Raw genomic sequence first — 25,216 nt, 5'->3', positions numbered from 1 at the left:
AAAGGATGAGCAGCGAAGGCGGAAAGTCTTTTCTCCTGTGATAACAGAATTCAGGATCATCTAAAGAAGTTGGCAGGCAGTAGGTTCAGGAAAGGCAAAAGGACATACTACTTCACACAATGCATCATTAACTAATAAAGTTCATCACCACAAAATGCTGGTTGGATGGTTTTCTTAATTAAGCAAATATGATCAGGAAATGTCCACATTTAGAGGCAATATAGAGTGTGAATCATCTTAGAGCTGGGCACTTCTGGAGGCAGAAGGATGGCTTACCTTGGTCTCTATCTGATCAAGCAAGTTCAGACCAATGAGAGAGAGAGCGCGCTGGTGTTGTTAAGTACTGCTTGGTAAGTACTAAGTTGCTAGTACTCCTGTTCACCTCCAAGCTGGGGGGTAGGTTGCTGAGTTATGGTGGAAGATTGAAAAGCCAATGGACCTGAATCTTGTCCTCTTTTTGCCTTCAGGAATTCTTTTTCCACAAGAACATGATCTCTCTTGGATTTTGCAATGTAATTAAAATATCAGAAGGAAACACCAGGTAAGATCTGGAGTGGATGGGAAGGTGGCCTGGGAAAAATGTCTATATACTCCCCTGGCTTTTCCCACATATTTTTGTATAACTTACAATGCCACCTGTGCTCTGTTTCCATCTTCTTATCTTTATCTCACATTGTTTATACTTATACTGGGGTTTAAGGACATAATATGCTGCTGTGGTCTGCATAACATTCTTAAGAAGTTGCAGGTGCATGAATTATTAGGAATAGCACAATGTTAGAAATTCCACAATGTTAGCAATTACAGCAATGATTATACTTGGTTGTGTGACTTCTGCTTTGCACCTACTGCTCCCTGGATCTGTGTCTCCTCCTGGTGCATTCCAGTTTGGGCCTAGCATTGTACCTTCTAGAAGTTGAAAGTGCAACCCAAAAATCCACACTACTAGTGCAGAAAGTAGAAATTTGAATATTCAGTGTTTGCATTGTGTAAAAAGAGGCAAAAACAGTAGAGCAAACCTTTGCTTGGTGTAGCTGGGTTTTTTAGGGCTGTTGTGCACTGCCGCTTACCTGACCTCCTTGGTCACATGCTGCCCCACCAAGTCCAAGGTCTACCAGCTGCCACTTGTCCTATGCAGTACTACCCACTAGGAGGTTGATTCTCCTTTGTCAGCCCTGTTTAAATTAACAGTATTGCTATTTTGTAGTTCCTCTTTTATTTCAAGAGGGTTTGTCCAGGTGAACACCCTGATGGACTATGCCTTGTGTTAATTAGGGTGGGTGGGTGCCGTTTGACATCAAAAGTCTTGGACCAGCTATTCAAAGAGTGCTGTGTTTGGGTTAGTCATTTATTCTCTGTGTTTCTTGATTTCCCCTTACTTCCTCTCCCCTCCCCTCTTTCCATCGCCTCCAAATTAAAATGTAGATAACAAAGCTTTCTACCTCATAGGATTTGTGTAAGGATTAAAGACTTTATTCTCATTAGCCTGATTCCTAATTACTTTAATTGTAGTTTGTGAAGTTCTTTGAAAACTGAAATCCCCAAAGTGCTAAGTGTTATTAACAGCAGGGAGGAGAGAAAACACTTGATTGATATCAGAGCAAAAGCAAAGATTTTTTTAAGGGAGGTGGGTCTAGTAGAGTGGAGCCCTTTGCTTTAGGCTCTGGATAACATGGGCCACTTTCCACCCTACTGTGTAACTCCTTTTCAAAGTGGGAAGAACTCTGGAACAAAGATAAATGAATTTTGCTCCAAGGAAATCGTCATTAGTTAACCACATTTTGCAATCTAAAGCTAAATTATGCAAATATGTTTTCCTTAATAATGGACATTTTGAATGCTGTTTTAGCACCTTAAAATCAGAATTGTGTTTGACTAGTAGTAAAGCAAACATTGCCCTCAAGATTCCAAAGATCAAGAAAGTGAAGGTTCTAGAGTTACTTCCCCCCACCACAAACCACCCTTTGGCTCTAAATCCCTCCAAGGCAGTTTACCAAAAAGACCTTGACGCAATTGCAAGAGGGCATTCATGTGGTCTCCTCCATATGTTTTTGGAGTACAACTCCCATTGTTTCTGACCAGTCCTGCTGGCTAGGGCTGATGGGGTTGTAGGCCAACAATATCTGGAGGGTACCACACTGGGTGAGCTAGATAGGATTAAAAGTCAAGCTGGGAGACTGTCTCCCCTGCCCTGGCTTGAAACAACAAGAGTTAAAGGCTCATATATAACACTCAACTATGGTTAATCTAAAACAGAAGCAGTAGCTTTTGGTCCCTTGTGGCTGTGCTGAAGCAGGAGGAGTGAATGCATCCTTTAAAAGCCTGACTGAATAAAAATATATATTTTGTCCTAAAAGAGGGCGGTAGTTTAACCTCCATTGGAGCACTGCCATCAAGAATGCCCAGTCCAGCATCCTCATCCTTGGTGCAGTTCCTCCAAAGATGATTCTAATTGATGAAACAGGGATCAGGCCAATGGTCCATCTAGTCACATATTCTGTTCTTGTGGTGGCTAACTAGATGCCCCAATGGGAAGCCCATAAGCAGAACATGAGCACAACAGCTCTTTGCCCACCTGCAATTCCCAAAAACTGGTATTCAGAGGTATTCCTTCAGACCTCCTTTTTTGTTACATTTCTAGGCACAGGTCCATGTCTGAGTGTTTTTGTGGTGGTGGTGGTGGTGCTTTCCCCAGGAATACCCCATGTTTTACTGCCCAATCGGGACAAATGGCAGTCGGGTTTTCTACAAATTGCCATTTCTTCCGATTCAGCAGTAAAATGCAGATTTTCCTGGGGAAAGCGCCAGGACAAAAGAAACCCACCGACAGAGAGCTTTAGAGGTTAGCCTTGTGCCTCGAAAGTGAGACACAAAAGGAAGTATGGATGTGTCCTTTGTGCCAGTTGAAAGCCAGTGCAATTTTAACAGCTGGGAAGCAATATTCCAGAACTATTCTGGTTCCAGCATTTTGCAGCAGCAGGTATAGATTCCAAACCCTTTTTAATGGCAATTCAACATTGGTAAATTAGATACTATAAAGTACATGTATAGATTTTGCAAGACAAACGGGGGGTGGTCATTGTCTTCTTGGCCTTGCTTCTCAGGTTTCCGGCTGGAATTTTTTGCTACCTGTTGTGGTGATGGCCACTACTTTATTTGCCTTTAAAAATGAGTTGGGCAAATACAGTGAGGTCAGGTCTATCCAGAAACAGCATATATTTGATACCAGGTACTATGAAAGACAACAGGGGGTGGCTGTAACGTTCAGTTTGGTAAGGAACTGTTAGATACTGAACACTGTATTAGATTGGCCTTGCTGTCATTTAGCAAGATGGTTCCTAGATACTGAAGAGGAGCTGTGGCATCTTGTACTTAGTTTAGAGCAGGGTGAGAAAAAAATGATCAAGCAATAGATATAAATATTAATCATTGTTCAGCAGGTTCTGCATGCCTTCACATACCCTCCTTATCCTATTTATGGACAATCAGAGTTGAAGGACTCGATGGCCCTTGTGGTCTCTTCCAACTCTGATTCTATGACTCCAAAACCTACTGAAGAAGAGTGTGAATCAGTGATGGGTGAAGCAAGGGGAGAGTTTCAAGGGCCAGGTAGACACGCCTGAGGGACCAGCTTTGACTCCCCATTCTGAGGTTCCTTACCCTGCTTTAGAGATTGGGAATGGACCTTGGTTTGACTGCCATATTCTGGGCAGCTGGGGGGGGGGCATTTTCAGCTCTTAGGAATGTCACAGATATGGGCATCCCATTATTAATCTCTTATATATGAACTTTCTCTCTCTCAGGTTCAGAGGCTGGTTGGTAAGAAGACTCTGCTGCTTCTTCACAGTGTGTGATTGGAAAATTTGTGCTGATACCCCCAGTGATCTCCAAAAAAGAATCTTCCACAGCAAGAGGTACTGCTGTTCAGTGGAGGTTGGCCCATTTGGGCAAACGGGGCGCTATCTCATCCTCAGCCTGCCCTCATTCAGCCCCCACCTGCTTGTCTTTTATTTACATCCAGTCCAAGGGATGACACTCATTGCTTGTTAGTTTTCTCTCTTCAGTCTCAGTGTTGCCCTTGTAGAATTCAGCAGGGAAGATGGTCACAAAACTAGAATGAGTTGGCTCTGCCTGTTATTGCCTCTGGCTCCTGGCCTTCTGCCCTACCAGTCCCAATGGCCACCAGTCACCTCTGCTGCTGTTAACTTGGGGCACTCTGGAGGCTGAGCAGCCTTTCTGCCTTCTGATGTTAGGTTTGGTAGCATTTTTTTTGGGGGGGGGAATAATTTTTATTCATTTTCCAATAATAATGAAAGAAACACATTCATATTAATAACAAATAGAGCCAAATCTTACCACATTCTAAAACAAAAAACAATACAGCCAATTATAGATTCAAAATTAAATAATTTCAATGGGACTTCCCATGTTCTGGATTTCAAGAGCCAATGTCCATCATTTATTTTCTCTTTCTTCTTTGTTACTTCCCGATTTTCCAATCCTGATACTGACCATCCTCCTTTCTCAGTCAGTCACTGGTGTAACTATCTTGTTTTGTTTAACGATTCCATATTTCTGTAATCACATAGGAGGCAATTTTTTTCCATATTGTTCTCAGTTATAATATTTTGAAGCACAGTCCACTTTCGATGACCCCTCCTTTCTCTGCTGATGTTCTGCTGATTCTTGCTGTAAAAGGCTCTGGGGCTTCCATCCAAGGTTTATTTCTAAATAAGCTGATGTTTCCAATGCACCATTGGGGTGTACTTCACAATCAGTAAGTTACATAAAGATTGTTTCCGGTTTCCCCATAAAAACCCACGGCAGCTCTCTGGGGCCCTCGGACAGCTGGCAGACATCCAGAGTTTACCATCACTCTCTTTTCAAACCCTATGTGATAATATTCCATGCAAGCAAATGCATCTTTTGTAAAGTACATCGCTTTTGTAGTTCAAATAAAAAATATCTCCAACCTCCCTCTGGTAAGGGAGACTGCTTTTCCTTTTCCTTTCCTTTTCTTCCCTCCTCGGCCCGAGCCCCTTTCATATCTGATCTTACTCTGCCAAATTTGATTAGGGCTCTCCACCAAGGACTGTGAAGCTATTACATCCAATTAGTTTTGCACCTCCTGCCTTTCCTTTGGATAATTAATTCTTTCTTGGTGAGGTTCGCCAAATCATGAAATAGCAGCTATAACAAATACAAAAATATGGCAGCCGCTCACCTCATTCATCAAAATGCCAAGATGAGAGTCTTTTTGAAGTCCAGAACTTGGCCTCCAGCGATTGTGTAATTTGGCAGATTTTTCTTTTACCTCTTTCCATCCAGAACATGCCTGTTTCTTTTGTCCAAATCTTTTTAATTTTTTAAAAACAGGGATTCCCGGCTGAAGAGACTGACTATGGAGAGTTGCCAGATTTGTGCCTTGGGCATCACCCAGCATCCCTGCCTCCACATCTTGTTGTGGAGCGCAGATAGCGGATGATCTGTGGGTGGTGCAGCCCCCCACCCCACCCGGGGGGGGGGGTGTCGGCAGAGCCAATTATCCTCATATTAACTCTGATTTACTGGCATGGCTGGGAAACAGCCATATCTTTGGAAACAGATGTATCTTCGGAAACAGACGTATCTCACCGCCAGAAGCCGGAAGTCTCCAGGTTAGGTAGCATTTTAGTAGCCCCCATGGCACTTGGCAGTGAGAAGCAAAACCACCTGTGCTGCATTTGCTGATGGGCTTGGTAGAACACGAGACTCTTAATCTCAGTGTCATGGGTGCAAGCCCCACATTGGGCAAAAAGATTCCTGCATTGCAGGAAGTTGAACTACATGACCCTTGTTGCCCCTTCCAGCGCTATAGTTCTATGATTTCTATGATCTGAGATAAAGTTGTGTATGATGCATGCCTACTGGCTAGCATCCATACCACCCCTTTCCTTTCTACACTGGCCCGCGAGCGCTCCAATTGGAGAACAGCCTTTACCAAATGTGTCATGGACTTTGAGGACGCTCAAACTCAGAACAAAGGGAGAATCATGCTAAGAGGAAGACATGTTTGGCAAACACTCACCATGATCAACTCCTGCCCGGAAATGTATGTTCCCACTGTGGAAGGACATGTGGACCCAGAATTGGTCTCCACAGTCACTTATGGACTCACTGTTAAGACTGTGTTCATGGAAGACAATCTTACGCAGCTACAAGTGATTGCCAAAAAAGAAGAAGAAGATTCCCAGAACAGCCTACAAGTTTTAAAAAGAGAGAGTAAAGAAGAGCTTTTTGTTAGTGTAGTATACAGACACTGTTGATCAGACAAAATGTATCTGACATGTTCATGAATCTTTGTAAGATGAATTTATAAATGTAGGTACACAACTTTGAGAGGAAAACAACAACAGTTGGAAGAAAAGGACAAGACCTGAGATCTAGCGAACGTGATAACCGCTACACTACGGAAACAACGTTTGACTTGTAAGACATGTGCACATAGAGGTTTGCAAAGCCAGGGTGAAGTGTGTGTGAACAGCCTGTTGTGACATCACAACTATTTTTACCCTAATGTGTAAAATTGTGTTCTGTTTTCCCAGTTTTTAGAGTATGGGGCTTCCAGAACATTCCATCCACCACACAGCGAAAATACTTAAGTTCATGTCTACACACTTCATGTTAATTAATGCAGAATAATGGCCATCTGGTATACACTTTTCACATAATCCCTAATATAGATGCTAAAATCATAGGAATATCAGAAGAGCCTCACTGCTAGACCAGACCAAAGCCCTATCTAGTCCAGCCTCCTGGTTCCCACAGTGGCCCAACAGGTGCCTCTGTGAAGCCCACAAGCAGGGCAGCTGGAGGTGGCTTAGAGCTATCATGGCCAGTAGCCTGCATAATTCAGTTTTCCACCATTTGAATCTTGCCATCTGTTCCCACTGCCCTTCACCACCACATTGTGGCTGTGAATCCATAGGCTAACTGTGTGCTGTGTGAAGAAGTTCTCCACCCCACTTTCTTCACATACAGCCCAATTTTTATACGTAGATCATGTCCCCTTGTATTTTTATGTTGTGAACAGCCCTGAGATCTACGGATGAAGGGTTGTAAACAAATTACTACTACTACTTATTTTTTTTCTAAATTAGGAAGCCCCAAATGTAACCTTTCCTTATAGGGTAGATGCTCCTATCCACTAATCCAGAGGTTTTCAGCCTTTTTGAGTCCACAGTTTCCTTGACTAACTACATTTTTTGTGGCTTCCTTGTGGGGAAACATGCTCTGAGCTTGAGAAGCCCAGTTGTGTTGCCCCTTGCCTGCAGAGCCGGCAGCCCCCCTCGCTTTTTTGAATACCCTCCCTTGTGAAGTGTTCCCTCAGCCACCTCTCCTCTCCCCTCTCCTTAGGAGTCCTTTCAGCAGCTGTGCCTGGTCTCTGAGCCACTCCCTGCCCCCAAGAGAGGTGCCTCCTCATGCCTGTCCACAGGGGCCTGGGAAGAAGATGCCCCCAACCTTAGCAGCCCACTGGAGACTGGCCAAAGGTGAATGTGAAGCCAGTACCTTATTCACCTTGGCTTGGCAGCAGTGGGCTCTGCCGGGCTGCCAGGTGGAAAGGCTACCCTTCAGTGTTGGGCACTCTGCTCCCAGGCAGGCATGACACACAGCAAACACAAGAAAGCCCGGTGCGATGCCTGCCCAACCTCCCACTTGTCTGTCTGTTCCCAAAGTGAAGGGCTGGTGGACTGGCTGATTAGGCTCCCTCACCTACTTGAGACTGCTTCAGCTCCTGGCAACCAGCATGCCTTGGCCAGCCCCAGAGTCACCATTCACCTGGGGAGTTTGTAGCCAGGGCTGCTGCAACAAACAGCTGTGCAACCCTTTGGGAGGCCGATAATGTGAGAGTGCATCAGAGGAGGGAGGGAAGGAAAGGGACAGAGGCCAGTGTTGCCAACGGCACCCTAGGGCGCCAAGGCATACTGATTGAAAACCACTCCCTAATTCTTTCATTCATAAGCATGCATTGAAGTGGGAGGGAAATCTACCCCTCTGACCACTCTTAAATCCCTCTCTTTGTGAGGACAAAAGACCTCTGAGAAGTAACTGCTGCTTATGCTTATAAGGTAGCCCTTCAAAGTTCTAGCCCCCCTTTCCTGTCTCATGTGCATACTCAAGATTGCTTAATCCACGTTAGTTAGCTTTTGGGAACATTTTAGATATCCAGGCAGTTTCTAATTTTCTTAAAGCCCCAAACATTCTTCCTAGCTCACAGACCTCTCTACATGTTTGCATGTGCACAAACACAGCTGGACCATCCTCTCATTCAGTTTTGAAAAATCCTGCTGTAGTGCTTCTTGTCTCTTGGGATAAAGACAGAGGAACTGTATTTGGAAACCAGGTACTATTCACCTTCCGTCTGCTTTGTGATCTCAAAGCGCTGGATGTGAATGCACACACTTCCCTATCTGTTTTTTGAGGCTGGGTGGGCCATGCCTTCCTCTGGAGTCAAACAAAGAATTGCACCAAGCAGTGGTTTGTCTGCAGTGGTTCTGAGTTACTGTGGTACAACCAGGCACTGTAGCAAGGGCTGTTCCAGTTACAGGCAAGCACTCTTGTCTAGATCCTTCAATCTGTACCTACATGGCGCTTCAGCTCTCCTTTCCCCCTCCCTCCCCCTGGGTCCCTGCCCCTTACTCTTCTGTAAACTACCTGCAAGTCTCTCTTTGATGTCAGGCTGCTGAGTTGGGATGACCAAAGCATTTTGGTGTGCAGAGCTGTTGGAGGTGTATAAGGCTACAACCCAAGACTTGCCAGTAATAACAGAAAAGCATATATAAAAATGGCCTGCTTCCAGTAGAGTTTTTTCAGGCAACGCTGCTGGGATTCCTTGGAGTCTGAGGGCGTTTTTTGACAAGTGATGCTGAAAACGCTTTTAAATAAGGATTGTGTCCCTTGTGAATAGTTAATGTACCACAGAGGGTGGGGGAGAGTACATTCTAACTTGTATAGGTTTTTACTAATGTAAGAAATGTAAAGGGGGGAAACCCTAAATGGTTTGAGAGTTGGAAATGGCACAGCTGTGAACCTCTGAAGACGACAGCCTGTTTCAGTGGGTTCAAGTTGTGGACCTCCCTTGGCCAAATGGGCTGGATCAAAAGGAAGTAAAGAAGCCAGCAACATGAGATCCCTTGGGGCAGAGATAGCTATAGTGTGCCTTACAGTACTTCCCATGTAGCTATAGAATCATAATTTGGAAATGTATATATTTCTTCATTTGGAGAAATAAATCTACATTAACAAGTAGAATTTTTGTTATGCAGATTACTCCGCCAAATTAGAACAGGAGGTAGCAAAATTCTGAAGGTCCAGAAAAAAGAAGGAAAGTAATAAAAATCTTACAGTGGTACACTGGGTGCTCTGAGTTTAGAAGACTATATATCAAGATCTTTTTTAAAAAAAAATCTTATTTTTTCACAAGGTTTTCTGAACCAGAATGCACAGCGTAAAGGTTCACACAGCCTTTGTGAACTTACATATGTACAAGAAAAAAGTCCATGGAGAGGTACACCCAACAAAATACTGTACAACACTAGTATAAAAAAAACTTTGCAACAAGTGCATTCAGTGTTATTTAAATCACAATACCTGATTCAGAAATTGAACAAAGGAATGCCATAATACATCACAAAGTATTTTCAAAATGGAATATATTGTGCACATAGATAGTATTGGCCTTATGTCTTCCTTTATTAAAGCTGATACTCCATTTTGTAGGACATTGAAATATTTCTGGTTATCAAGATCTTTCCAGCCCTGACTTTTCAGTTTCTGGAGTCTTCACAGCAAAGTCCACAACACGTTAATAATAGTGCACCTTATTTTTTTTTATTGTTCCGACGCACAATATTGTTTTATTGGGAGAGGCACAATATTGCAGAGGCAGAATTTCAGTAAGTCCCTGAGAAATCAGAGTTCCTTCAAAGTGGACGGGACTGTTACCTCACTTTTTTGCTTGTCAACAGGATTCTGTAAGGCAGCCAAGAATATACCGGATTTTAAAATACAGCTCAGGTCCAGGCTATTTGGAAGACCATATATGAGCCTGCCCTGGTTTTGAAATCTTGGTGGGGGGTGGGGGGCTTCTGTTGTTTCCACCACACTCACAGGCACACATGGAGGGATGCAGAAGGAGGCCTTCTTGGTGGTGCCTTCCAGACTCTGGAACTCCTTCCTTTGGAACTCTGGCTCCCTCCTAGTTGTCCTTCTGCTAGCAGGTGAAGTTCTTTTTACTCCAACAGGGTTTTAGGAACTGACTGCTTTTAATGAAAGGGCTGGTGCTATGCTGCTTTTATTGTGATTATCTGTATGTTTTTTTTAAAGGAAAGATAAATAGTTTTAATTTTATATGTAAGCCACCTTGATTCCCTGTTGGGAAAAAAGGTGGGATATAAATAAATAAATATGTAACATAATAACTACAGCAATAATAATAAAGGTTGTATACACAGAGATAGATTGGGATTTGTATGGCACATACATGGGAATTATCCTTCCCATAACTGTTTGCAAGGCAAGTCTGTATCTTGCTTTCATTCACTTGTTATTGTTTGCATTAATATTATTTGTATCCTGTTTTTCTGCATTAAGTGCCCAGAGCAGTTAATGAGAAAGAAGAACTGATATCTTAATTTGTAATTTCATGAACATGACCAAGAGCTGGGCTCGCAAAACAACAATCAAACATAATGCTGACATGTTCTTGTATCCAAATTTCATTTTTTTAATAATAATATTTATTAAAGTTTCAAAAAAAATTACAAAAATGAAAAAAGAAAAAGAAAACAAAAAATACAAAATACAGAAAAAGTAAAAAAGCAATTAAAAACATTTCAATCTTTCCATGTCTTGTCTTTCATTTACTTATTTCCCTGACCTCCTCACACCTCCCTCTTTTGTATTCTAGTTCAGTAGTTGTTTCAGCAAGTCCTTACCCTTTTTGCATTTATCTTGATACTTTATCGTAATATATTATAACTTTACATTTTTACATGTTAACAATCCATTTTTACGTACCCCTTAACCACATTATTGCTAAAACCACTTAGCTTCATTCCAACCTCCTTCTAACATTCCTTAATTTTACAGTGTTTCTGTAAATAAACTTTAAATTTCTTCCAATCTTCTTCTACCGACTCTTCTCCCTGGTCTCGGATTCTGCCAGTCATTTCCGCCAGTTCCATGTACTCCATCACCTTCATCTGCCATTCTTCCCGGGTGGGTAAATCTTGTGTCTTCCAATACTTCGTGATGAGTATTCTTGCTGCTGTTGTTTATCCTTCTTTGGCACCCATTGGCCGACCATGCCCAGGAGAAAGGCCTCTGTTTTTTTCAAGAAAGTATATTTAAATACCTTTTTCATTTCGTTATAAATCATCTCCCAGAAAGCCTTAATCCTTGGGCACGTCCACCAAAGGTGAAAGAATGTACCTTCATTTTCTTTACATTTCCAACATTTATTATCGGGCAAATGATATATTTTTGCAAGCTTGACTGGTGTCATGTACCACCTGTATATCATTTTCATAATATTCTCTCTTAAGGCATTACATGCCGTAAATTTCATACCTGTGGTCCATAACTGTTCCCAGTCAGCAAACATAATGTTGTGTCCAACATCTTGTGCCCATTTTATCATAGCAGATTTCACCATTTCGTCCTGAGTATTCCATTTCAACAGCAAGTTATACATTCTTGATAGTGTCTTAGTATTGGAATCTAACAATTCTGTTTCTAATTTTGATTTTTCCACCTGGAAGCCAATTTTCTTGTCCAGATTATAAGCCTCCCTTATTTGATAATAGTGATGCCAATCTCGCACTTTATCTTTTAATTTCTCAAAGCTCTGCAATTTCAATTTGTCTCCTTCTTGTTCCAAAATTTCCCAATATTTCGGCCATTTGGCCTCCATATTGAGCTTTTTCTGAGCCTTCGCTTCCATCAGTGACAACCGCCTTGGGGTTTTACATTCAAGTAGATCTTTATATCTTATCCAGACATTAAACAATGCTTTCCTGACAATATGGTTTTTAAATGCTTTATGTGCTTTGACCTTATCATACCACAAATATGCATGCCTCTTGTATCCAAATTTCAGTTTATCATCAATTTTTAGAGAGATGTATTTGTGTTCTGAAATTTGTGCATCATCTACAAGTATCCTTTTTGACTGCCTAAATCCTTCATCAAGTGCTCATCGGAAGAAACATATGTTTTTATTCTCCTTTTTATCTGTCAAGGGTACAGGACATTGTGTGTCAGAAAGTGCCTCAGAGCAAGGGGGATGCGCCGGAGACCAGCATGCCAGTCCCACAGTGGATGCAGAGAATTCACAGCATTCTCTGCCAGATACAGTCCTCTATTTCACCTCTCCTACTGAGGTATGGGATTGCAATAAATGGGTGTGTGTGTATGCTTACAGAGATTACATACCATGCATTTCAAGGACATTTCCTCCCTCTCTCCTGGGAAATGTAGTACGCCCCTCACAGAGTTAAAATTACCAGTACCATTAACATGCTACAGTTCCCAGGTTTCTTTGAGGGTGTGTGTGTGTGTGTGTTTTAAATGTGTGGTGTGTATGCAATCAAATATGGAGTTGTGGAACATAATCTGTGGCTTTGAACCACCTCTCTCTTATTTTAAAAAAGCTCAAGACAGGTAACAACAAAATTGAAATGAATTTAAAAACTGTAAAGCTCAGTTACAAAAACATTAAAACAGCAAAAACAAGAAATATAATACACCAGGAGCAGCAGTTCAGTGCACTGAAACCAACAAGCTTAAATAATCGTGCCATCAACAAGCTGCCTTAAAAAGGAAGGTTTAACTAGCTTCCAAAAGACCATTAGAGAGGGGCAAGACATGACTCCCTGTTGTTCCCTTCCCCAGCACAGTGAAAATATCCAGGGCTTGCATTGTCATTGGGCAGTGGCAGATACTAGGGCAGCAGAAGTGACAGCTTTCCAACCATTCTTCTTGTGACCCCTGGATGTTCACCTCTGTTGGAAGTCAGAGGTATGCGTGCCAGGGGCCTGTGTCCCACCCTGTAAAGTAACCTGCTACCCTCATGTGGCCAGAAGACCCTGTAAAGTTGCCAGTTTTGCAGGAAAATTAACCTGCAACCCCAGTAAGGTTCTGTACATGGAATGTGAGGGAGTCATCTTGTCCATTGCCTCAGGCAGCAAAATGACTTGGGCTGGCTCTGTATCTATCTTTCACATATCAGTTGGCTTGCTGAGATTCTATGGTAACATTTCTAGACAGCCAGTTCCTGTGGACTGCTGACTCAGGGTTGTTGCTGCCCCTTGTGGCCCAAATAATGCACAGCAGAACCCACCCAACAATTCCGCATGGCTGCAAAATGCAGAGGGCAATTGGTAGTGGCACGCAAGACGGTTTTCAGGATAGCTTGTCTGCCACCACTGTGCTCATGGAGAGTGCACTTGCTGCTAAACTTCTAAGGGACCCCACACTTCCTGACAACCTGCTCTGAAAACCACTTTGCTAGAGGTTTTAATTTGCTGAGTTTGGGAGATTTGTCAGTGATACCTTTTCTGCACTGGCTCTTGATTCTCCTTCAGTTCTTGTTGGGAGTATAATGCTAATATTTTCCGCTGAACCCATATTTTGTAGCTTTTAAAAGAATGTACCTCTCTTAGATCTCCCCCCCCACCCCCCAAAAACCACATGGTGAAAATAATATATTTCAATAATTCAAATGCATAGTTCTATCTTACTCACCATGCAGGAGTGTGTTCACAACTAAATCTGGGGAGATAATTTCTTTCTGCCTATTACTTCTAGCATTTTCCCTAGTCTAAAGAGCAAAGAGGCCATCCTGTTGCTGTCTGAGGTTAGCTGTCCTGGTAAGCTCCTGGGCTGAACTGCAGCAGGATCTCACTTTGAGATTGTAGGATTTTGGTCCCAGGTTTTCATTTTGCACGTTGCTGAGGGTACATGGGAGCAATATTGCCAGTAGGTGCCTGTTTGCATTGTCCTTTCTTTGCTTATGGATTGACTCTACACCAGCATGTGGCTGCCTTTCCAGATTGCCTAATTAAATCTGTGCTGTGGCATTGAGCTCAGTGGAAGGATCTAAAGAGCCTGATGTCAACAACATCATCAGCACCACTCTTTATTATGGTTAAAGATCAGAAAACAGAAATAATAATAATGACATGTATAACTACATCAGCACCAAGGGGCTGACCTCATGGCCCTGAAGTTATTAAAAAAAATAAAAAAATGGATTATGACACTGTGATTATGTAAATATATTTTGTAATGCTATATAGGATATAGTTTATCAGCTCATTGGTCAGCAATTACTGTTTGACCTTGCAGTGGTGCTGTTGAATGACTTTGATACTTCATTTTAAGGAAGAGAGGGAATCTTTTGGTGACTGTGAAAACCTCTATCAAGACATTAGAGGAAAGGGGGGGTTCCTATATTTTATTTATTTATTTAAATGATTTATAGCCTTCTCTTCATCAGTATTGATGCCAGGGTGGATTACAACATAAAGTAAAAAACAGCAACAACCAGAACAACCACCGCATTGATACATAAACCACAATGAAATGCAAAAAATAAAAAAATAAAAGAATATACTGTATATAAGCACAGTTAAGAGATGGCTAAAAACAAATCACAATACACCCACAGCAACCGGGCTATAGAGCCCCTGTATATATATGGTAAAGAAATCAGCTCCATGTAACTGTACAGTACTTTGATATAGTACCCTTGAGTGTATTTAAAAACGGCTGGGAGATTCTGGAAAAGGATTGATGCAAGATTCCCCCCCCCCCCTTTATATCAATGATCTTTTGGTAAATCTTTGCTCGTTGCCTTGTGGTTTTTAAAAAGAAAGTGAGGGGGTGAGAGAGAGGCAGCGAACTTCCTTCAGGAAGTCCTTTGAAACCTACAGATGAAAACCGCAGTGCATAAGAGGCTTCTTATTAACCCAGCACCTTTCATCAGCTTCAAATTAACACAAGTTAGGGACTAATAGGAAAAGCAGCGGCAGTGAGTGCATGCAGTTAACTCAGAGAAAGGGCTGATTAGCTCAGAAGTTCTCTTTCCTCGTTTGGACGGGGTGGGAGTGATGATGGGGAATGAGCTGTCTGGCATGATTGTAGGTGGGGGTGCTGCCAACCATAGTGCTTTGCGGGGGGGAAGGTAGTCTTTGATGAGAGAGAGTAGCTGCTCAGCTTAATGGGAATAGTCAAAGTTTTTTTTGGGGGGGGCAGAGTTTTAGATTTCCTGTTGCAGTTATGAAATGCATAAAATATAGACAATATAACTTTTCAATAGCTATGACCATCTTTGGGCCCTTGCTGAATCCCTCCTTGTTTAAATCAGATCAGAAAGCAGAAACTTGTACCATTTCAGATAATTTCATTTTTCTTATTTTTGTGTGTCAAAGAAATCATAGATCATTGGCTTGCACTTTTAATCTCTATACATTGTTAGGTGCTCTAAGGGTTGAATAGTGGCAATAATAATCTGTCCCAGAAACCAGTAAGGTACCCTGGAAGAAGGCAACAGAGCTGTGGTTGCCTTTCTCACCTCTCCCCCCAAAGGCTTTGATTTTATGTTCCCATTCCACTTGGAGCCTCTTAAGAGTTGTAGTGATGCTTTGCGGGTTGTTTTTTAACCTTACTCCCACTTCTCCTCTACCTTCAGGCTCAGCCACTGGGTTCTGCTAAAACTTCTGAATCAAATGTTCCTTGGTGTGATAATCCACAATGGGCAACTGGAGATGGTGCGCAGGGCTGCTGAGCTGGTAAGGGATGCTGTTTCCTGGGTGGATGCAAGAGGGTTTCCAATTCCCAACAGTATTGATAGCTTCATTAACGTGTCACTCCAAAATTCCAGACCCTCACCCAAACTGATGGCAAAATTTAGTGCTAGTTTTGTGTGGTGTTGTGGTTAAGAGCAGTAGTTTCGTAATCTGGTGAACTGGGTTCGCGTCTCCGCTCCTCCACATGCAGCTGCTGGGTGACCTTGGGCTGGTCAGACTTCTTTGAAGTCTCTCAGCCCCACTCACCTCACAGAGTGTTTCTTGTGGGGGAGGAAGGGAAAGGAGATTGTTAGCCACCTTGAGACTCCTTAGGGTAGTGATAAAGCGGGATATCAAATCCAAACGCTGCTGCTTCTTCTCCTCCTCCCAAACTGAGTAAGTTAATGAAGCTCGTATAACTGACCTTGCAGGGGGGAAATTATAATGTGGGAACCATATTTTGGGAATGCAAATAGGCTTGGTAGGATGCTAGAACAACATAGGAGTGAGTGCCTGGTTTTTATTCCCATGCTGCCTCTTGCTCTGAAGACTCCTGTTCATGTGCATTCCTTTTTCTTTTTCTTTTGTTGTTCATCTGTGTGCAATCTCATTAACTCAGAGTAGATGATAAAAGCAAGAGCAAAGCAAAAAATAAAATAAAATATGGAAATAATGAGTGGGGAAGTAGAAACAAAAAGAAGAAAGAGAAAGAGAAAAATAAAATAAGATAAAAGAAAAGAAAACCTTAGCAAAAAAAATATACATGCAATCATCTTTCTTCTCTACTTTTTGTTAAACAATTTTTTTATGTTAAGGTGTCTCAGTTATTCATTTCCATTCCCATGAAAAGCCCAAGATAGGTTCCCTATTATTGATAAATATTAACCATATTCTTTCTTTTAACTTTACCTCTATTAATTCCCACCACCACTGCTCCATATTGAATAATACTAAATTTTTCCATCCATGTCTATATTAAAGCTTCTTCACTGTGATCACACATTGAGTCCATTTTATTTTTATTTTTCAGTATATGTCCACTTGCTCATATCCAGTTCTGTATGTTCAGTTCCATTTCTTGTTGTATTCCACTTTTTGTATTCCATTTTTATTTCTCATTATATGTCTGCTAAGTTCATGTCCAGTTCCATGTTTTGAGTTCCATTTCCTGTTCAGTTTACAATGGTATCCCAATCTCATTCTCTAGGACAGGGTTTCTCAAATTTGGGTCTCCAGCTGTTTTTGGACTTCAGTTCTCATCATCCCTGACCACTAGTCCTGCTAGCTAGGGATGATGGGAGTTGTAGTCCAAAAACAGTTGTAGACCCAAGTTTGGGAAACCCTGCTCTAGGACCTTCCATTTCCCCCCCCCCCGCCATATTTTTCCAGAGGCAATACCATAATTCTAATAGCAACGTTCTTTGAATTTGCTCTAGATTGTATGCAGTCCTTTCTCTCTGCTAACGCTAAAGAAATCCCAAAGCTGCTCATGTGCATTCCTTAGTTTCTTGATCATTGAGTACCTAACCTTTGAGTCCAGCTAAATGTGGGCTTTATTCCTCTTGCTTTTATGTTGGAGGTTTCATTGCAGGTGTTGCTGGCCTGGTGCCAGTCACAGCCTTTCAGCCTCACATCTGCGGTATGAGGGTCATGATGCTGACCTGCAAAGCTTCTTTAGGGTTTGCTAAGAGAATGTCTGGGAGGAGCCAACCAGGTGCCCTCTAGATCAGGGGTCAGCAACCTTTCTCAGCCATGGGCCAGTCCACCATCCCTCAGACCATGTTGTGGGCCAGACTATATATATATTTTTTTTGGGGGGGGGGATGAACAAATTCCTATGCCCCACAAATAACCCAGAGATGCATTTTAAATAAAAGGACACATTCTACTCATGTAAGAACACACTGATTCCCGGACTGTCCATGGGCTGGATTGAGAAGGCGATTGGGCCGCATCTGGCCCACGGGCCTTAGTTCCTACCCCTGTTAGATGTTTTGGAGCGCAACTGCCATCAGTGCCAGCCAGCTCAGAAGTTGTAGTTCAAAATGTCTGCAGGGCAACAGGTTGGCTAAGGCTGCTATAGAAATCTGTTTAAGTGCTAAGTATTGGGTTGTTGTTTTTTTACACTGTTAAGCATACTTTCTGCTTTTCAGAAGAAAAGGAAGCTTTTATTTTGCTATCCCTACTTATGCTATTTTAACTGTTCATGAGCCATGTGTGGTTCCTGAGCCAGATCGTCGCCCCCCCCCCCCCCCCAGCCTTTCAGGTGCTCTGATGCCTCTTTTGTTACATGAAGCTTTTGCACTGTGCCCTCTTTGGTATATTGTGTATGTTTGCTGTTGCTTAGGACTGTTGTTTTTCTCTTGCCTCCAGCCTGATGTTCCTGTGGTCTTTTTATCAACCCACAAATCTCAGTTGGACAGGCTGTTGCTTCAGCTCCTTCTCATCTCACAGGGCCTAGGCACACCCAGGGTCACTTGTGAATACAAAACCTATCCTTCAAAGTGCAGGTAAGATTTGAGTCTGGAGTGCATTTTGAGATATGAGAACACGTTTTTTCACACATTTTTCTGGGATTCTCTCCCCAACCCCTTTCACTTTCAATCTGCTTGGGGGTATTTGGATTTAGTTTCATTCCAATATGCCATTTGCTAAGCCCTCCACTCTCTCACTCAGCCCCTGACTTGACATACATATTTCAGGATGGTTGTTAGGGTTATTGGTGTTATATATTTGAATTGTTTTGAATCCTGAAAAAACGACATCAGCCTTTGCCATCCTGGTGTCCTCCACCTGGGAAGTCATAATCCAACATCTGGGAGGAGGCAACAGGTTGGGGAAGCCTGCAAACTCCCAGGAGAGACGTGTGGCTCAGGCACGCTGCGGGCCAGGTCCCACGGTAAGTGCTGCCCCCAGCAGCGTGCCATTTTGTCACCCCCCTCAAGGATGATACCTTCCTACGCCCCTGGCTGTGCCTAGAAAGCATGGGTCCGAATGGTTTTCCCTTTGCCCTGCTCCTTTCCAGGGGAAAGCCCACTTCTTAGCAATAGGTCGGAACAAATGGCAATCCGTGGAAAACCTGAGTTGCCTTTTTGCTCTGAGCACTAAAGAGCGGTTTTTCCTGGGGGAAAGCAGCAGGACAAGAGGAAGTGTGGATCAGCCCAAAATTTCTATGCCTTGAGCTTGTAGGGCAGCGGCTGAAGAAGGAGCAAAAAGGGTTTTCTCCTGTGTGTGTTTCTTGTGGCTGATTAGCTGCTCTCCCTGTGCAAAGGTCAGAGGGGGCAGGGTTTCTGTTGAGGTAGGTGATTAGCTGTGGGAGGAGCTTATCAGAGCTTGTAGGGCAAGCTATCTTTACATTTAGGGGAGCTAGTCTCAAACGTTTGTTGGGGGAGACCTAGGGTTTTTTTGGGGGGAGTTACTTGTCCTGTCTGCACGCTTCTTATGATGGAGGACCACTGTAGCCAGCCCCAACGACATGTTCTCAAGATGGAGGGTGAGGGAACAGCTGCAGTCGCCTGCGGTTCCTGCACAATGTTTGCCATCTTGCCAAAGGTTGCAGGCAGCTTTACCTGCAGCAATTGCATGTTGATTGCCCTCTTAAAAGACAAAGTCCAGCAACTGGAGGAACGTGTGTCTACGCTCCAAAGAATTAGAGAGCTGGAGCTCTTCTTGGAAGCAACAGAGCACACCGTCTCCACCAAGGAGGAGACAGGGGACTCCCCTGAGAAGGAGGCTAGTTCACCAACACAGGAGCCAAATATATGGAGAAACGTGACTCAAAGAAGTAGGAGGCCCAGGGTTCGCTCTGATTGTTTAGAAATACACAATCGCTTTGAGGTCCTCTCCCCTAGAATGGAAGACGAAGAGCAGACTCCATATGAGGATCTCTCCCTCGTTACAGTCAATCAGGTATATGAAGACGAGCAGCAAAGTCAGTCCTCAGGGAATGTGCAGGCGACCTTGGAACGGACAGATCACAGAAGAACCCCGACCAAACCTAAGAGGAGGCGTGTAGTGGTGATAGGGGATTCCCTACTGAGGGGAACAGAAGCAGTGATCTGTGGGCCTGACAAGATGTCTAGGGAAGTGTGCTGTCTCCCCGGGGCTAAGATCCAAGATGTAACTGAACGACTGCTCTGATGGTGCTCTGATGGTGTTTCCTGCTTGGCAGGGGGTTGGACTCGATGGCCCTTGTGGTCTCTTCCAACTCTATGATTCTATGATTCTATGATTCTATGACTGCAAGGAATCATAAAACCCACTGACAAATACTCCTTCCTCTTGGTTCATGTGGGAACCAATGACACTGCAAGCAATAGCCTCCAGAAGATCAAAAGAGACTATGAGGCTCTGGGCAGGAAATTGAAGCAATTAAATGCACAAATTGTCATCTCATCTGTCCTCCCAGTTGAACGACGTGGCCCAGGGAGAGAGAGAAAAATAGTGGAAGTGAACAGCTGGCTTCGCAAATGGTGTAAACAGGAACGGTTTGGATTCTTAGATCACGGACTGCAGTTTCTTGAAGATGGACTTCTGGCAAGAGATGGGCTGCACCTCACAACAGTTGGGAGGAATGTTTTTGCCAAAAATCTCAGAAACCTCATCAGGAGGGCTTTAAACTGACTAATGTGGGGGAGGAAGACAGTGCTCCTGAAGGTAGGAGTCTATCAATTGATGAAGATGATCATCCAAATGTCATAGACCAAATGGAGCAAACAGCACGCAGACCCAGTGGTGGGAGGAAAAAACCCTTAAATAAGAGACACGGGGGAATGATTAATGGACTTCAATGTCTGTACACTAATGTGCAAAGCATGGGTAATAAACAAGATGAGCTTGAGCTCTTGGTACAGCAAACTAAATATGACATAATAGGCATCACTGAAACCTGGTGGGATAAGTCCCACGACTGGAATGTAATAATGGAGGGTTACAATCTATTTCAGAGAAACAGACCAGACAAGAAAGGAGGAGGAGTGGCGTTATATGTCAGGGATGTGTATACCTGTGAAGAGATCCAAGATTTAGAACCTCAAAGCCAAAGTGAGAGCATTTGGGTCAAAATTAAGGGAGAAAAGAATAACAGGGACCTCATTGTGGGAGTTTACTATAGATCCCCAAGCCAAACGGAGGACATAGATGATGCCTTCCTGGAACAGATGGCCAAGCATGCAAAAGGAAGGGAGATAGTAGTAATGGGGGACTTCAATTACCCGGATATTTGATGGATGTCAAACTCAGCCAAGAGCATAAGGTCAAACAGATTCCTCACTGGCCTTGCAGACAACTTCATTGTCCAGAAAGTGGGAGAAGCAACAAGAGGAACAGCCATTTTAGATCTGGTCCTAACCAATGTTGATGACCTGGTTAGTGGGGTAGAAGTGGAAGGATCATTAGGCGCAAGTGATCATGCTCTTCTGAAGTTTACTATACAGCGGAAAGGAGCAGCCAAGCATACTAGGACTCAATTTCTTGACTTTAGGAAAGCCGACTTCATAAAACTTAGGGAAGTGCTGGGTGAGATCCCATGGACAGTAATATTAAAAGGAAAGGGAGTTCATGATGGCTGGGAGTTTGTTAAGAGGGAGATAGTAAAAGCACAACTTCAGGCAATACCAATGAGACGGAAACATGGAAGGTGCCTAAAGAAGCCAGGGTGGCTATCTAAAGAACTTTTAACTGAGTTAAGATTAAAAAAGGATGTGTACAAAAAATGGAAAAGGGGGGAAACCACCAAAGAGGAATTCAAACAAATAGCCAGCACGTGTAGACACAAAGTCAGAAAAGCTAAAGCACAGAATGAACTCAGGCTTGCTAGAGAGGTTAAAAGCAACAAAAAAGGCTTTTATGGGTATGTCCGTAGCAAAAGGAAGAACAAAGAAACAGTGGGGTCACTCAGAGGAGAAGATGGTGAAATGCAAACAGGGGACACAGAAAGGGCTGAACTCCTCAATGCCTTCTTTGCCTCAGTCTTCTCCGATAAAGAAAACAATGCCCGACCTGAAGAATTTGGAGCAAATGATTCAGCAGAGGAAACACAGCCCAGAATAACTAAGGAGATAGTACAAGAATACTTGGCTAGTTTAGATGTATTCAAGTCTCCAGGGCCAGATGAACTGCATCCAAGAGTATTAAAAGAACTGGCAGATGTGATCTCAGAACCACTGGCAGTCATCTTTGAGTATTCCTGGAGAACAGGCGAAGTCCCGGCAGACTGGAGGAGGGCAAATGTTGTCCCTGTTTTCAAAAAGGGGAAAAGAGAGGACCCAAATAATTACCGCCCAGTCAGTCTGACATCAATACCAGGGAAGATTCTGGAGCAGATCATTAAGCAAACAGTCTGTGAGCACCTAGAAAGGAATGCTGTGATCACCAATAGTCAGCATGGATTTCTGAAAAATAAGTCATGTCAGACTAACCTGATCTCGTTTTTTGACAGAATTACAAGCCTGGTAGATGAAGGGAATGCAGTGGATGTAGCCTACCTTGATTTCAGCAAGGCATTTGACAAGGTGCCCCATGATATTCTTGTAAAGAAGCTGGTAAAATGCGGTCTTGACTATGCTACCACTCAGTGGATTTGTAACTGGCTGACTGACCAAACCCAAAAGGGTGCTCATCAATGGTTCCTCTTCATCCTGGAGAAGAGTGACTAGTGGGGTGCCACAGGGTTCTGTCTTGGGCCCGGTCTTATTCAACATGTTTATCAACGACTTGGATGATGGACTCAAGGGCATCCTGATCAAATTTGCAGATGACACCAAACTGGGAGGGGTGGCTAACACCCCAGAGGACAGGATCACACTTCAAAACGACCTTGACAGATTAGAGAACTGGGCCAAAACAAACAAGATGAATTTTAACAGGGAGAAATGTAAAGTATTGCACTTGGGCAAAAAAAATGAGAGGCACAAATACAAGATGGGTGACACCTGGCTTGAGAGCAGTACATGTGAAAAGGATCTAGGAGTCTTGGCTGAGCACAAACTTGACATGAGCCAACAGTGTGACGCGGCAGCTAAAAAAGCCAATGCAATTCTGGGCTGCATCAATAGGAGTATTGCATCTAGATCAAGGGAAGTAATAGTGCCACTGTATTCTGCTCTGGTCAGACCTCACCTGGAGTACTGTGTCCAGTTCTGGGCACCACAGTTCAAGAAGGACACTGACAAACTGGAACGGGTCCAGAGGAGGGCAACCAAAATGGTCAAAGGCCTGGAAACGATGCCTTATGAAGAACGGCTAAGGGAGCTGGGCATGTTTAGCCTGGAGAAGAGGAGGTTAAGGGGTGATATAATAGCCATGTTCAAATATATAAAAGGATGTCACATAGAGGAGGGAGAAAGGTTGTTTTCTGCTGCTCCAGAGAAGCGGACACGGAGCAATGGTTCCAAACTACAAGAAAGAAGATTCCACCTAAACATTAGGAAGAACTTCCTGACAGTAAGAGCTGTTTGACAGTGGAATTTGCTGCCAAGGAGTGTGGTGGAGTCTCCTTCTTTGGAGGTCTTTAAGCAGAGGCTTGACAACCATATGTCAGGAGTGCTCTGATGGTGTTTCCTGCTTGGCAGGGGGTTGGACTCAATGGCCCTTGTGGTCTCTTCCAACTCTATGATTCTACTATAAACTAGTCGAAGCAAGTATTGCCATAGATGGACATAGCTGCCCCTTTGCTTCCATTTGCTTGCTTGTGCTTTTCCTCATATTTGGGTGCCACCCCTCAGCTACTTGCTGGTTGAGGTTGTGTTGCATCAGCATTGCAGTGCCTAAAAACGCGCCCTGATAATGGTTGTCTAGCTTCTATTTGGCCATTCCAGGCTGAACCCACAAGGTATTGAGTATGGAACCCCAATATTTTCCCAGTAAAGACAACTTCTGAATCTGACCAATATGTTGTTATGCTCGAAACACAAACTTCCTCTTGGTCTGGAAATGCAATTTCCCTTTCCTCTTCACCCAGGTGGCCTCCTGCCTTTGTTGCCATCTGACAGGGGTCCCTTCTAGAAAGAGTTTAGGTAGTGGAGAGAGAGAGGGAGAGATACTCTCTTAAGAAAAGAAAAGTCCATGGTGGGAGAATGGAGGGAGAGAGTCTGCTTCGCCACCTCACCCTGAGGTTTAACCCAGAAAGGAGCCCAACTGCCCCCTCAGTGCAGTTTCCCCCATGCAGCTACAGAGGCTTGGCTTTCAAGGCTGCAATTGTATAGTTGCCAACCTAGTGCCCTCCATCTGTTTTGTACTACAACTCCCATCATCCCCAGCAAGCCATTGAGGGAACAAGAAGTGGCATCAGGGTGGTGAAGAAAGGTTTGAAGAGTCTGACTCTGGCAGTGTTTGTGAGCGAGGCCTTTCCCACTTCTGATTATCTCCCCTTTCCCCGCCCCTCAGTTTGATTCCTTATGGAAGTTTCCCTTCCACTTGTTCTCAGTTTTGCAATTAGTGTGGGTGGTTCTGTCTTGAAAAAGCTTTTACCACTTCTGCTGATGCTGAGTGCCGTTTGGGTCTAATAAATCAGATTTCTTAAGTCTTATTAAATGAAATAACAATATTTTAATAATTTGTGGAATTTGCATAATTTGTTCTGCCCACAATGAACTTGCGGAATTAAGTTTTCCAGCTGGATAGATTTGGATATATGATTCTTTCCACCCAGACCTTTGCGTCCCCCCACCCCATCACGAATCTATTAATAACATTTAAAAATTGAAAAAATCTGCATAAAGATAATGCTTTATTCTGTTTCTCTAAAAAAGCCCTGCAAACTTATTTAAAACATATACATGTTCTTATTTTCACACATATTTTTCTTCATCATGCAGAGTATTAAAGCTGCTGGAAGACCTCCTTGCTGTCATATTTTTCAGGTCACCTCCTCACCATACGTTTAAAGCACCCTTATACCACATTAACAATCATGGCTTCCCCTAAAGAATGCTAGGAACTGCGGTTTATTACTGGTGCTGGGGGGCTTCTCCTCACAACTCTCAGCATACAACTCTGTCAGCAGCCTTCGACATGGTCGATTACGAACTCCTGGACCACCGCCTTGCCGACGTGGGGATCCAGGGCACAGTCCTTCAATGGCTGCGCTCGTTTCTCTCTGGTCGGGGACAGAGGGTGGCGCTCGGGGGGGAATTGTCATCGCGCCACTCCTTGGTGTGTGGAGTGCCTCAGGGTGCGATTCTCTCCCCGATGCTTTTTAACATCTTTATGCGCCCCCTCGCCCAGCTTGTCCGGAGTTTTGGGCTGGGTTGCCATCAGTATGCCGATGACACCCAACTCTATCTGTTGATGGATGGCCATCCTGACTCGGCCCCCGATACACTGGCGAGATGTCTGGAAGCTGTGGCTGGATGGTTACGTGGGAGCCGGTTGAAGTTAAATCCTTC

At 43.5% G+C, this 25,216-nt stretch overlaps 1 protein-coding gene across 8 annotated transcripts in view; it reads left to right on the top strand.

The window, feature by feature from the left end:
- GPAT2 (glycerol-3-phosphate acyltransferase 2, mitochondrial) overlaps positions 1-25,216 on the top strand; it is a 282,276-nt gene that overhangs the window by 222,478 nt on the left and 34,582 nt on the right. For all 8 annotated transcript variants that reach the window (XM_081870014.1, XM_081870007.1, XM_081870011.1 and 5 more), the window contains exons 3-7: positions 468-541; positions 3,804-3,914; positions 12,282-12,422; positions 15,734-15,833; positions 18,204-18,340. In XM_081870014.1, the coding sequence (XP_081726140.1) occupies positions 468-541; positions 3,804-3,914; positions 12,282-12,422; positions 15,734-15,833; positions 18,204-18,340 (563 nt within the window). The remainder of the gene's footprint in view (positions 1-467; positions 542-3,803; positions 3,915-12,281; positions 12,423-15,733; positions 15,834-18,203; positions 18,341-25,216) is intronic.

The sequence above is a fragment of the Podarcis erhardii genome, assembly GCF_964252035.2.
Source record: "Podarcis erhardii genome assembly, chromosome: 7".
NCBI lineage: Eukaryota > Metazoa > Chordata > Lepidosauria > Squamata > Lacertidae > Podarcis > Podarcis erhardii.
This window is presented reverse-complemented; position numbering and strand designations above follow the sequence as displayed.